The sequence below is a fragment of the Durio zibethinus genome, chromosome 4 (genome assembly GCF_047325235.1).
Source record: "Durio zibethinus cultivar Kanyao isolate XHJ-2024 chromosome 4, ASM4732523v1, whole genome shotgun sequence".
Classification (NCBI taxonomy): domain Eukaryota; kingdom Viridiplantae; phylum Streptophyta; class Magnoliopsida; order Malvales; family Malvaceae; genus Durio; species Durio zibethinus.
Genome location: NC_143165.1, coordinates 9,374,306 through 9,388,364, shown reverse-complemented (window position 1 = coordinate 9,388,364; position 14,059 = coordinate 9,374,306). Strand labels below are relative to the sequence as shown.

Genomic DNA, 14,059 nt, shown 5'->3' with positions numbered 1-14,059 from the left:
TATGCATGAAATATACTAATATTTGCCACATTATCAATATTGATAAAAGAAATCTCCATTTAAAACTTTATTAAATAAAATTTTAAAATTACATCTTAATAAAATCAAAGCAATATTCTAAAGTCCTAAACATCATCATTTATTTCTAATGCCTCCTTATAAACATCCTAGCTTGCTGGTAATAATTTTGTGCCTCATCTAGGAAATCAAGCAACTGTTATCCATGGACTCTCATTGGTTGTACCACAGCCTTTAAATTTTCTACTTTTTCTCTTATTTTTGTTGCTTTATCTACAGCAATGCATATTTGATCAAACAAATGCCTTAGATGCCTTTGTTTTTTTGTGCACATGTCTTTTTATAACTCACTCTGTTGAGCTTATTTTTTGCATTCATTAGATATAAAGCTTCTACTTGTGCTATGCATTAATCCACTATCTCTTGTAGCATTTGGCTATGTCTATGTGCTCTAACAATGGCCTTTTGTTCTTCCTCTACCCTTGCTTTTAACAATTTATTTTCTTTTAAAAGTCGAGCAAGCTCAGGTGTGACTGATGAATGTGTCATGTCTAGATCATTAAATAAGACTCTCTATTGATCTTTTTGCTTTGTCAGGCTCTGGATTTTCAATTCTTGAAGCTTCAAACTCTCTTTCATTTCTAACTTCAATCGCTTGTTTTTTTGTTTGAGCTCATCTTTCTCGATTTGAAATTTTTTCTTTGCTATTTCTACCTTAAGTAAAAGATCCTAAAGAAGAGGCTTTCCTCTAGGAATCACAATATCTTTTCCTCTCCTCGCATGCCATACACTATATTTCGATGTGACATCGTAAGTAAACCTCCATTGGTTAACCCTGATGGTTTGCTTTCATGCTTTCTTGATCTTTTCAACCATTCCATGTGCCCCTTTATTAGTGAATGAGAATTTTTACTGGTTAAGTCCATAGGTTTATGGAATGAATTGCTCACATCCGGACTATCTTCTTACTAAAATTGAGGCATAAATAACAGCACCCCATAGGCCTAATAAGAATACCTATGGTTGATCTTCACAACTGTATAACACTATGTCATGACGCATCCAAAGTGCTTTCCAAACTATTGCTTGACTATCAAGAGCTCAAAAGTAAGAAATCCATTCTTCTTTTGTCTTTGCTTGAGGTCATGTGCTGTAACAAAACTCTTTGATGGGGATGATGGAGCGAAGGTATGATTTATGGAATTAACTTTCTTTACATTCCATGTGACTCTTAATCCATACCTAAAGCAACTGTAGGCACCCATTAAATCAACCTTTACCATTTCTACAGTAAAAGTTTATAGAACGAATGGTTTCTGTCAAAATAATCGGTGTTATATTTACCTGGTATGCTAACTGATCAACTGTAACATCAATATATTTGATGACTTTCAAAAAGATCACCAGTCCATATAAAGTTATAGCCATAGCCACTAATCTTTGATCATCATTTATATGCCCCTGGATAAAATCTCGTAAAAAATTTCATAAAATAACCTTACTTTCACCTTTTATCTTGACACATGCATCGACTTGAGGCAAGCTAAGTCCAAGCATTTGCACTAGCTTTTTACGATAACCCACCTTGTTGGACCAATAAATCTTGTTTGAGTTTGGCAAATCAAAGCGAAGTAGGACCATATACTCTTCAATTGTGAGTACCATATCTACTTCATTGAAAATGAAACACTTATAAGAAGGATCCTAAAACTGAATGATGGCTCTAATCAAATTATGGTCCACTTTCACTTGAAGCAGTGAAACTATGTCTCCATATCTATTCTCAAATGCCTCTTGTCTTATTTTACTAATGCATCCCAAACACTACTTAAGTCAGTTAAATCATTTTGCTGTAGCTCGAGATGAACTTTCTTGGGTAATGATGAAATAAAACCCTCAGGCAAGCAATTTTCTTATTCTCTTTGACCTTTCTCTGACTTGATTTCAATTGATGAGCAGACTCATAATGGACTGATGTAGACTTTGGTTGCATTTGACTTTTCATGGATGTAAGTGTGAGATCTGATTTATCAATAACTGATATGTGGTATATATTTTCTATATGAGAATGATGCAAATGATAGTATTAAACATGATCATGAAAATGATGCATAAAATGAAATGATATGATAATACTAGAACATGAGAATGAAAATGATGCATAGAATGAAATGACATGAAGATGGTATAGATGCACAAAACCAAGCAGACAAAATGATTAGATAACAAATTGTTCCTTTTTGTGTCTTAATTTTGGGTATATATATTGATAGATAGGAAGGGCTCTATCTTAGGTTGGTTTCTTAGGGGTGAACTATATGTAGGGTTAAACAATTTTGATCACTAAAAGGTTCTCAAATTGTTCCTTACATCATTATCTATCATAAACTAGTAAGGCATTCCAATCTTCGCCCATCATAGGCTACCAACGAAAAAGATTCAATTTGAATGGGAGTATTTCGTTAGCCATTACGGAGATTATCATTCCATGAAAGCGTAGGTACTTTACGTTGCCCTAAGAGGGATGAAGCTCGAGCATAGAGCTTATGTAATGTGATAGTGTGTGTGAAGGAACATATGGTTATCGACCCCATAAATCAAATAAGAAACAAAAAAAGAAAAACATTAGTAAACAAATAACTTAAAACCATTAGTTCAAAGGATAGGATAAATTCAAAAATTATGGTTTAACTCTTTAGCGTCCCCAGTGAAGTCGCCAAACTGTCATAACATATAGATTCAAAAATCTATAGCTAGATTTATCAAATGAATGGAGTCGCCACCAATTTTTTCTACTTGGTGTGATTGTTCACCTAAGGAATCTTTCATTTTAAGGAACTCTTAAACTTGACTAAGGTCCCTAAAAAAATAAGTTCGGGTCTACTAACTAGAACAGGGTTCGAGAGTCGATTACATATGAGAAAGGTTATAGCACCCCCCACATGCCCATCTGAAGAATGGTACCATATTATTTCGAATTTATCCTAAGGTATTGAGTCTAATTGTTTCAAATTTTAAGTTAAATATTGGAAACAATTTTTAAGATTCTCCATCAATCTAGTAGAACTTTTTAAAAAATATTTTTTCACATCAAGAGTATTCAAGAATTTCATTTATTTCCTTGAAGAGGCTCTGTCGTCGAAAAAAGGTTTAATTATTATTAGTTGAAAATATATCTAATTATTCCACCATTTGGGTCAAATTAGAAATATTTTTTCTTTTTGAATCTCTAAAATTTTTCACCATTTGGGCCTATTTAAAAAAAAATTTTATTTTTTCTTTGGAAAGAAAATAATATGACAATTACTTTTATTGAAAATTTTTGTCTAAATTATTCCACAATTTTGGTCAAATTTAGATAAAATTTCTCACCTAGAGATTTTTTAGAAATTTACCATTTGAAATTTTTAAGAATCTCATCCTTAGATAATTATCAAATATTTTCAATCCAAATTTTTATTTAAAAAAAATAAAATTATGTATTGAAATTTTATCTAAATCATTCCACCATTTGGGCCAAATTTAGAGAAAATTTATCACCTAGAGATTTCTTAGGAATTTACCATTTGAAATTTCTAAGAATCTCATCCTTGGGTAATTTGTATTTAATTTCAAAAATGTTTATATTTTTATGCTTTTTATGTTTTTAATTTTTTTTGTTTTGAAAATAAATATTAATTATTGTTATTAAAATTTTATCTAAATTATTTCATCATTTGTGACAAATTTAGATAAAATTTCTCACCTAAAAATTTTATAGAAATTTACCATTTAAAATTTCTATAAATTTCATCATTAGATAATTAATATTTATTCTCAAAATTGTTATTTTTATTATTTTATTAAATTAAATTATATAAAAAAATACTCCTAAAATACATAAACATAAAATTTTAAATAAATAAATAAATAAAATACAAAAAAAAATGGAAATGGCTTAGCTTGCAGTTGAGATCAGCTTGGCTTAAAACAGAAACCACGGCTCAAAACGTGGCTCGACTAGCAATCGGCTCGGCTTAACAGTAGGATCCGTGGAGTGGGCTGAAATGGGTCAGCGCAACGGGTCAGGTCACCCGAATGAAAACGCGAGGATCCTAGGATTTACTAACGCCAAAACGACATCGTTTTATGGCACTATAAAAGGCAAATTTTAGTCTTTTTCAATATATGCGTCTTTCTTCTTCTCTCTCTTCTCTTTTCCCCCCTTCTCTCTAAACGAAACTCAAATTTCGATTGAAGTTCTGCCAAAATCTGGAAAAGCTGTCGAAAACTTCAAAGTTGACCAAAATACTCATCGAAAAACTTAAATCTCCCCAAAAAATTTCGTTGGATTCTGAAAAATTTTCAAAAAAAAAAAAGCCAAAAATTCTCCAAAAATTCCTAAAATTTTTAAATTGTTTCTAACCATTCCTAGAATATTTTTAGACTCTGCCTTCTATTTTTTAGCTATCTGATTCGTCTCTCTGTATTTTTACGTTTTTCTTTTTTTGTTATCCCCTATTGTCTTTGATCAATATGTATTTATAACGATTAATCACAGAATTTGTTATTAATTCGGACTTCCATTTTGATTAGGTTCCACAGATCATCAAATTCATCCTAGAGTCTTTGAATCCTATTGCAACTCTGTCAATCCCGATCCTTAGCAAAATATTCTCTTTTTATTATTATCTTAATCATTATTAGCAACCGAAGAGTAGTCAGGAATAAATTCTAGAAGAACAAAAGAAAGAAAGAAGAAGAAATAAATAAATAACAAATAATATATAAAAGATAAATAAATAAATAAATCTTTAAGTCTAGTTGACCCCATTGGATCATGTCCAATTGATCCGAGTCTGAATCAAATTGAGTGTCTACAATTAATATGGACCTTTAAATTGGTATAAGGTTATAATTTGTTGAATTTGATTCAATTTGATTATTTCATTTGAAGTATAATATTATAAATTCTAAAAATTCAACTTGAATTTAAAACGATCTCTTTAAAAAATCAAATTGATTTAAACAAAATTTTATTAGTTTGATTAATTGATTTTTGAATTTTCTTTAATCTTTTTTTATTTTTTTAATATTATTTTTAAATATATTTAAATATAAAATAATTAATTTTATAAAAAACTAATAAAAAATAATTTGATTAAAATATTTTTATTTTTAATTTTATGATTCAAAAACCGACACAAACCGAATTAAAAATTTTAAAATATCCAATCCAAATCGATCCAAATAAAAAAAAATTCAAACAAAACAAACACTACCATTTCTAATTAATTTTGGATTTTCTCTTTTTTTTCTCAAGCCCTAATTATATCTTTGCTTCTACTCCGATTCTTGATCCAGTCATACAAAATCTACCCCCAGAAATAAAAGCACAACTAATTTATGCTAACCTTTATCAACCTTCACACCTAAGATTAGACATTTATGGAGAGTGGAATGAAAAAAAGAAAGGATAATCCATCCCTTCAATCAATGCCAAGTTTCAGTTGAAAAGTGAACCCGACCAATTACCAACAAAAAAGACAAAACTTTAACTGTGAACTGACAGAGACTTGGATCTTCCAACAATTTCCAAAAGCTTTAGCTGTCCTAATTCTTCTCCATAGCTTCACTTCCAAGATCCAGTTTCCCCAGGTAATTCACTTCGAGAACCTTCCGGGTAGATCATTTTTTTTATTAGTTTCAGTTATGGTTCTAAGTTTATCATGAACTTTCATGGCTACCCAAGTTTGTAGCCATGGCTTTCTTTAAAACCGGTTACTTTGCATAACTATCAACCTCAGGATTTTTTTTACTTGATCTGAGTAAAGCGTCGTTGGCATTTTTACTATTGGTTATTGATGTTAAAAATATGAGTCTTGCTGGCCTTTTTCATATATGATCATGTGAAAAGTTAAGAGTTTTGCTGGATCAAACGTTGATTTCACTGCATTGGATTTCACTTTTGATTGTGCTAGTTTCTTTTGTTGGAAATTATGTTTGGCTTTGGGACGCTTTACAGATCAGGGATTTAAAGAGTGAAATTTAGGATTCGGCTTAAGAACACTGAATCAGGATGAATTTCGATGAACTGCCAGATGCTTTGCTTAAATCCGATATGTTACTTGTAATTGAAAGAAAATTCACAATTTGGAGGCTGAGTAGATTGACTTCGAAATAGGCCTAGCAATTTGTGTATCCGTGTCTGTTTATTTCGTGTTTAATATTGTCGGATCTGCTTTGAAACAAAAACAAGATCACATGATAATTAGCAAATCAAAGAGCCATGCTGCTTGGTTGGTTTCACAGCCCCCTTGAACCCCCCCCCCCCTTTTTTATTTAAAGGCTGGTAGCCTGGTACTTCTTAATGCCAGAAGCACGTTTTATGTTCCAGTTTGTTTGCAAACATTGGGCTATTTACATTATACTGAAGTCCTATACTTCATGGTACATAAACACGTTGGTTAATTTAAAATCCACGAATCTGATTATTGCAGAGCTAGGTCCTGGTAGTGATTTGTGTGTGCTAAATCTTCATAATGGCCTGTAATGGTGCAAACCAGCCTTTGCTATCAGGATTAGCAACATCTACAACTCAAAAGACTAATGGTGATGCACCAAAGAGGAGAAGACTTCGACGCATTAGAAGTGCTCCTTTAGCAGAGTTTTGTCCTACTGATATCAATGGTGATGCTGCACTTCCACGTTCTGAGTCCATTTTTGGGAGACTTCACCCAAGTTTTAAGAAGGTAGCCTTATTCTTGACGGTATACGTTGGCTTAGGCACCATTTGCTTCTATATAATCAGGAACCAAATTAAAGGGGATAAAACAAATGGAATTCTTGATGCTGTTTATTTCTGTGTTGTTACAATGACAACTGTTGGATATGGTGACCTTGTTCCTAACAGCAACCTCGCAAAACTACTAGCCTGTGCTTTCGTCTTCACCGGAATGGCTCTAATCGGACTTGTACTGACCAAAGCTGCAGACTACTTGGTAGAGAAGCAAGAAACATTGCTGGTTAAAGCCTTCCATATGCATAAAAAAGTTGGTGAACTTGAGATTCTAAAGGAGATTGAGAATAATAGGGTGAAATACAAGTTTTATACAGCCTTGATCCTTCTTGTTTTGCTTATATTATCCGGGACCGTCTTCCTATATAAAGTTGAGAATTTAGACCTTGTTGATGCATTCTATTGCGTTTGCTCTACCATCACAACCTTGGGATATGGAGATAAAAGCTTTTCAACTAAAGGGGGTCGTATTTTTGCTGTATTTTGGATATTGGCTGGCACTATTTGCCTGGCTCAGTTTTTTCTCTACATTGCTGAGCTAAACACTGAGAACAGACAAAAAGCACTGGCCAAGTGGGTTCTTACCCGAAGAGTGACAAATGTGGATTTGGAGGCAGCTGATCTTGATGATGATGGAGTTGTTGGGTAAGGATTTGCAGATTATGTGCTTAGATTCTGTGATCTGCTCTCCTTTTGATAGTTCCATCATATAACATCTTTCCTTTTCCTTCATTTTTACAGGGCTGCTGAGTTTGTTCTATTCAAACTTAAAGAGATGGGGAAGATTTGCCAAGAAGATATTTCACTTATCATGGAGGAATTTGAGGTGCTGGATGTCGACCAGTCTGGAACCTTGTCGGTATCTGACATAATTCTAGCTCAATCAGTTGAAACTAGGAGGTCATAGACACCATACATGTAAAAGAACAGTTAGCATTAGCCGCCTTCTGTTGGCTGAACAAGTGAATAATCCTAGAGCTATTCACTAAATCTGTAACACCAACTTTTAATCATTTATATATATAACTGTTTCCAGTTATTGACTAATTGCTCTTCAACAAGTTGTTCACAGCCACTGCCTATGAAGCATGGACATGGACACATAATACAGGTCAATGATTCCTAGGTCATGCTGTGTGTCTTTGTCCGTGCTTCACTGCTTATTACCCAAATTTTCAATGGTGCATGTTAATTGGAGAAACTAAAACGATATGTTCGTTCTTTCGAGAAGGATCTCAATGCAGCTTCAGAAAAAGTAAAATATAGATGACAAGCCATTTCATGCTCAACAACTCAAGTAATTGTGATGAAGAATCAACTTTGTTTTTGTATTTTCAATCCAAAATCTTCTTGAAATCTACATGGTAAATACTACATTGGATCCCGGAATCGAATTCGAAAAACTCTGAACGTACTCTCATCAGCATACTTATGGCTGATATCTGCAGCACAAACACAAATATGTAGATTTCAATTATCTTTTAAGATCAAACATGTGGACTTGGGATAGTTTCGACACACACACACACACACACACACACACATATATATATATATATATATTTAGTTTCTAGCTCTACAAATTTATTTAAATGTTTAAAAAGGATGTTACAACTATGAAATTCTATGTTGTAATGCTTCTAGCAGGTAGGTCTTATTGCTGGATCACTTCAAATCAAATGGCCTCCAATGCTGCAAAGCAGGCGAAGTTGGCAAAGTTGGCAAAGTTGGCAATGGCTGCAAGCTCTCTAACCTTAACAGATGATGAAAATGCTCCTAAGAAAAGAACCTTTCAAACCCTACATAAATATAATGTATGTTTAACATAAAAATAAATGTAATAAAAATATATCAATTACCAGATCTATGGTATGAGTCACCTCCTAACTTGGTACGGTTCGTATAGTGTGACGTCAAATATTAATAATTTATATATTTATATTATATTTTACACAAAAATTAAATTTTATAATTCATCCTAATACAAAAAATAAAATATTTTTTTATTAAACTCATGTATAATTTTTATTAAAATTTTAACTCATATCAATTTAGTTTTTTTTTTATATTATTTTCATATCACATCTAAAAATGACAATTAGTTAGGATAAGTTTTTCGCTCGATCCGGCTCTAAATCAATCTTTTAATATTTATACTTGAAACTAAAACTACAATTTTTTTTTCATACTAGACATAGACTTATATGAACCAGAATCAACGTAACTTGAAATTAATTTAATAATTTTATTTTAATATAATATTTATAAAATATTATTTTTAATATAAATTATATTTTGATTATATATAAATATAATATTTTTTATTAAATTAATATCTTAAAGTAAAATATTAAATAAAAATTTTATTAATATACTATATAAATATAAAATTAAATAAATAATAAAAAATATTTTATATATGTTAAAGTCAAATCAAATCAAATTAAATCGGTAACCTTAAAACTCAAATCCAACTTAAAAAAAAAAAAAAACCCAATCCGCCCTTCAATTTAAAAATAAAAAAATCTAATTTTAATATATCAAAATTTAAAAAATACGAATTATTTTATCGACGATCACAAAGTGGATCGGCTTGGCTGCCTCGTTTGCAAGGATTCGACCCATAACATGCGTTGTCCAACCATGGGCACCCGACAATCATTCCAGTCAAAGTCGAAGTGACCCAGGACCATGGTCCATCATACGCCAATCAAATTATTGTTTACAGCTAAGCATCACGCATATTCGATCATGATACATCAAGATCAAAAGGCTGAATGATTGTGTTAAAAAGGGGACCCATCTAAACAGCGGTCCCAATACTTACTAGATCATTATGGAAAATCCTCTTTGAATTTTACTGTTAAACAACCATTGTGGGACCCATCACTGGACCATTTTGGTCGTACGATCAAAAACATAAGAACAAGATTGTAGACAGCCATCCTGCCTGAGCCCCACATCAGAACGTGAACGTCACAGATTAAACGTGAGGGAATATTAGAGTACACCTACTATTTTAAGCACAAAAAACGAAAAATTCGAAAATTAATTTAAAATTATATTATTTGATATTAATTTTTTATTTAATTTAAATTAAATTTAAATATTAAATATATATATTATGTTTAGATTAAATTTTAAAAAGTAAAAAATTAAAAAAATAGAATCAAATTATATACATTTTATTTTTTATATATATTTTAAATTTTTATAAAATAAAAATAATAAATTTATATAAAAATTTATTTAAATATATTAAATTTTTATATTAAAATAATATATAAAAATTAAAAAATTATAAATTACAAATCAATAAACCAAGCTTAATCAATAAAATTTGATTCAATTCAATTCAAATAGAATAAAAATTCGATTCGAATTTAAATTAAATTTTAAATTTTTATAATATTATATAATATTTTTAAAAAATAAAATGAATCCAAACCGTTATCATTTTTTAACTTATTTTGTAAACACTTATTTTTATATGTTTTTAATTTTTAATTTTATTTATTATTTAAAAAAAATTATCAAGTAAAATTTAATAATTAATATAATTTATTAATCACATTAGCAACAATTTTTATAATACTATTATTTTTTTATGATAATAATGTTATTTCTCATTTGAAAAAAATAAAATTCAGTCTCATTTTCATACAAATTAATAAAACAACTAAAATGACTAGATTCTAATGCAATCACTATCAAATCACAATCATGACTTACTAAAAAATTGCAAAAACGGCTATCCCTAATCCCTAATAACCCAATCATATAGAAAGATGACAGTACATAGAGTTGGCATTTTTTTTTATATAAATTTGATCTAATTTTATATAATAAATATTTAAATTTGATTTGATTTAATTTAATATTAAAATATTATTTTTAATATATATAATAAAAATATATGAAATTAATAAATATTATTTTTAAAATATAAAATTAAATAAATAATAAAAATATATATTATGTATATTGGATCTATCAGTCCAATCTCGATTTTTTATTAAAAAACTGATTAAATTCGATTTGAAATTCAATTTATAAAAAATTAATATAAGATCGGATGAAAATCAAACGAATTGGAGTTAGATTGCCAACTTTAATCATTCATTCTCATCTTAAAAAAAAAAATTAAAAAATAATACTACTCATCTAAGTAATTAATAATAATTATTACACCTCCAAAATTTACAGTTAACAGAAAAGAAAAAAAAAAGTGAAAGTTACAACAAAGAGAGAGAGAGTTAGAGATTACAGTGATAACGAGTTGCAACTCCTACTCAGCCTTGTTGTAACTGTCAACGGTGAGTTGGGGTTGGCCGGCGGCAACATAGTTAAGGATGCCTTCACCGGCCTTGTCCGCCGGAGAGTCAGAGCCGGCAGGATGAGCAGAGGTCTTGCCAAAGAAGATAACAGCAACAAGGAAGAGAGCAGTGGAGAGCAAAAGAGGCCAAAAGTAGGTTAAAATGGTGAGGAAAGAAGGCGCAAAAACGACGAGGGAAGTAAGGGTAATTGAAAGAGTGAGGGTTATGATTATGGGGTACTTCAACTTTAGCAGCTTTTCTTGGATCTCCATGGTTATAGAAATGGAAGACACAGAAATTGAAAGGGTTGGTGTGGTTTTTAGGGAAGTGAAGAGAGGGGAAAAAAAAAAGTAAACGGTTTTTTTTTTTTTGAGTTTAGATTGTGAAAATGAGATCTGTCATGGGTGAAATTAAGTAAAATAATGATAATGTGTCTATTTGTGGCATATTTTATTAAAAGAATAAGAAATTTTTTTTATTAAATTTATATATAAATTTTGTAAAATTTTAAATTATCTATTTTTTTTATTTTTATAAATTTTTGTACTGATAATTATGTAGTATTTTAAATTATAAGGTTTAAAAAAAATGATGAGTTCTTTAGTTATTGTTTTTTAATAAATTTTATCTAATGTATTATTGATATATAGATTTTATATTTGTATACTTTATTTTTTTTATCCATTGTTTTGAATATTTTAAAATTATATCTTATTTTTTAAAAACAACTAAAACTCTTTTTTTTATTTCAAAATTATTTTTTATATTTTTTTTATTTTTAACATTAAAAATGATGAAATTTTAATTTCATAAAAAAAATTTAATATTAATATTAAATACATTAAAATCATTGTTTTAAAATTTCATGAAAATCAATATAAAATAAACAAATTAAAATGAAAAAAAATACATTTTTGATAAATTAAATGATAATATTTTATTAATAAATAAATATCAATCATCAAAATAAATATAAAATAATTAATAATTTTTAAAAACTTACTTAAAATGATCTAATTTAAATTACATTATTAATGAAATAATATCATTTAATTAATAATATATAAAATTAAATATAATTTTTTTATACGGTCCATCCAAGATTAGTGATTACTTTTTTCGTTTGCTTTTTAGTTTTGTTGTAGATAAATATTACTTTCCTAATATGCCCTTCAGGACTTTTTCTTATTCATATTGCATTTCATTGTTGTGATTTGGGATGGTAATTTGATAGGCATCACGATCTGATTTGATTTTTTAATTGTTTTATTTTATTTTGTATTATCAAACCATAATCTATTTTGATTTATATATATATGTGTATAATTTATATTTGATACAAAATTAATTTAATTATTTTAATATAATAGAATATAATGTAAATATATTTTTAAAAAATACAAATTACATCATAATATTTTATTAAATTTAATTTTTAAATTAAAACATTAAATAATAATTTTATTAATATAATCCTTAATTCATCTTCAATAAAATAAATTTTATCCCATCTCCGATCTCAAATTTTAAAAATTTATCAAATAAAAATTATTTTTATTATTTTAAGAAGTAAGGATTAGGAGTGTATAATATAGCGTTCATAATTTTGTAAGTTTTATTTTAATTTTGTGGGAAGAGTAAATTTTGAGATTAAAAACTTATAATCTAATTTTTTTTTTTTTACTTTAATCATTTATAACCATCACCAAATTTTTTCAAAGTTTGAAAGCAGGCATGCCAACATCTCTCTTTAATATTTGCACATTAATGAGTGAAAATTTAATGGGATTTAAGAATGTACTAATTCTTTCTATATGGAGAACTTCTTTTGGATAGAGTATAGGAGAGTAGGGGAGGAGGGGAACCATTTCAAGGGCTCCAAATTTTTCTATAAACCTTGCTATGAAAATTGATATCTTGCCCTAGAAACCGAAAGCTGTCAACTTTCAAGTCATTTGAGGTAACTAAGTTTAAAGTTTGTATCCAAAATGAAAAGAAAATAAATTGATCCGATAGTAAATTTGATAATTAATGTATTTGTCTTATATTTATTTTGTGTCGATTAGGTAAAGTTTTAAAAATTATCTAATCATCAATAAGATCTTAGTTTAATTGACAAAAATCACTCACCCAGATGCAAAAATTTTGGGTTTGATTTTAGTTGATAATATTATGTTGAGATCATTTTAAATGCATAACTTTTAATTATTATTTTTGGACTGTTATGTATAATATATTTTATTTTGATTTAAAAATCGAACAATTTATTTATTTTTAAATTTTTTTAACCAAAAATATATATAAATTACTATATCATAATTAATATAAATATATTTAATATGTAAAATATTTTTAAATTTTTACAAAATTTATATTCAATTTTTATTAAAATTTTATTATTTTCATATTTTTTATCGTATCACTCTACCGTATACTTAAAATTTTATGTTGCTCAGTTAAAGTATCTAACTAGCTAGTTTTAAAAGAGTGGGAAGGTGCATGGAACATTTCACATTTCAATGAGAAAATTAAGGAAAATGACACACAGATCCTTTGTCCTTTCACTGAAATTGTCGGTTACTTTCGAGTTTTTCAAAATGAGACTGCATTTTAGCTTTAACTAAAGTTTTTGTAAGCTTGCGACGAAGATAAGATCCAATCCGACATATGGTGCAGTAACCAAAGGCCTGAATTTTATTCCACTTTCAGAATAATTATATTCATTAAAAATCTTTTCTTTTTTAAACTATATTTTCTAGATTTGGCCTGACTAACATTTTAAAATTTTGGGCTCAAACACAGAAACCCACATTTTGTTTCATCCTTCAGATTGGGATATCAACTTTTGAGATGAAGTTAGAAGTAGGTTTGAAAGATTAATGTATTTGTATAATATAAAATATTAAAATTTATATAATTATATTATATTTTATATAAAAATTATGTG

General features: G+C 28.5%; 2 protein-coding genes across 7 annotated transcripts; one reads left to right on the top strand and one right to left on the bottom strand.

Annotated features, from left to right (window-relative positions):
* The first annotated feature begins 5,311 nt into the window (after nucleotides 1-5,311).
* On the top strand, nucleotides 5,312-7,835 carry LOC111287862 (two-pore potassium channel 1-like). The gene is made up of 3 exons (XM_022878537.2): nucleotides 5,312-5,655; nucleotides 6,498-7,441; nucleotides 7,538-7,835. Exons 2-3 carry the CDS (start codon nucleotides 6,540-6,542, stop codon nucleotides 7,701-7,703), a joined length of 1,068 nt encoding a protein of 355 aa, XP_022734272.2. The 5' UTR covers nucleotides 5,312-5,655; nucleotides 6,498-6,539; the 3' UTR covers nucleotides 7,704-7,835.
* A 262-nt stretch (nucleotides 7,836-8,097) lies between these two features.
* Nucleotides 8,098-11,505, bottom strand: LOC111287863 (uncharacterized). 6 transcript variants are annotated; one of them, XM_089759422.1, is made up of 2 exons: nucleotides 11,064-11,504; nucleotides 8,098-8,238 (listed from the first exon to the last, which is right to left on the bottom strand). In XM_089759422.1, exon 1 carries the CDS (start codon nucleotides 11,382-11,384, stop codon nucleotides 11,085-11,087), a length of 300 nt encoding a protein of 99 aa, XP_089615548.1. In that variant the 5' UTR covers nucleotides 11,385-11,504; the 3' UTR covers nucleotides 8,098-8,238; nucleotides 11,064-11,084. The 6 variants fall into 6 exon arrangements, with proteins under 6 accessions (XP_089615548.1, XP_089615549.1, XP_089615550.1 ...); XM_089759423.1 differs by lacking the exon at nucleotides 8,098-8,238 and adding an exon at nucleotides 8,240-8,572 and having other exon boundaries at nucleotides 11,064-11,505; XM_089759424.1 differs by lacking the exon at nucleotides 8,098-8,238 and adding an exon at nucleotides 8,240-8,549 and having other exon boundaries at nucleotides 11,064-11,505.
* Nucleotides 11,506-14,059: the final 2,554 nt, after the last annotated feature.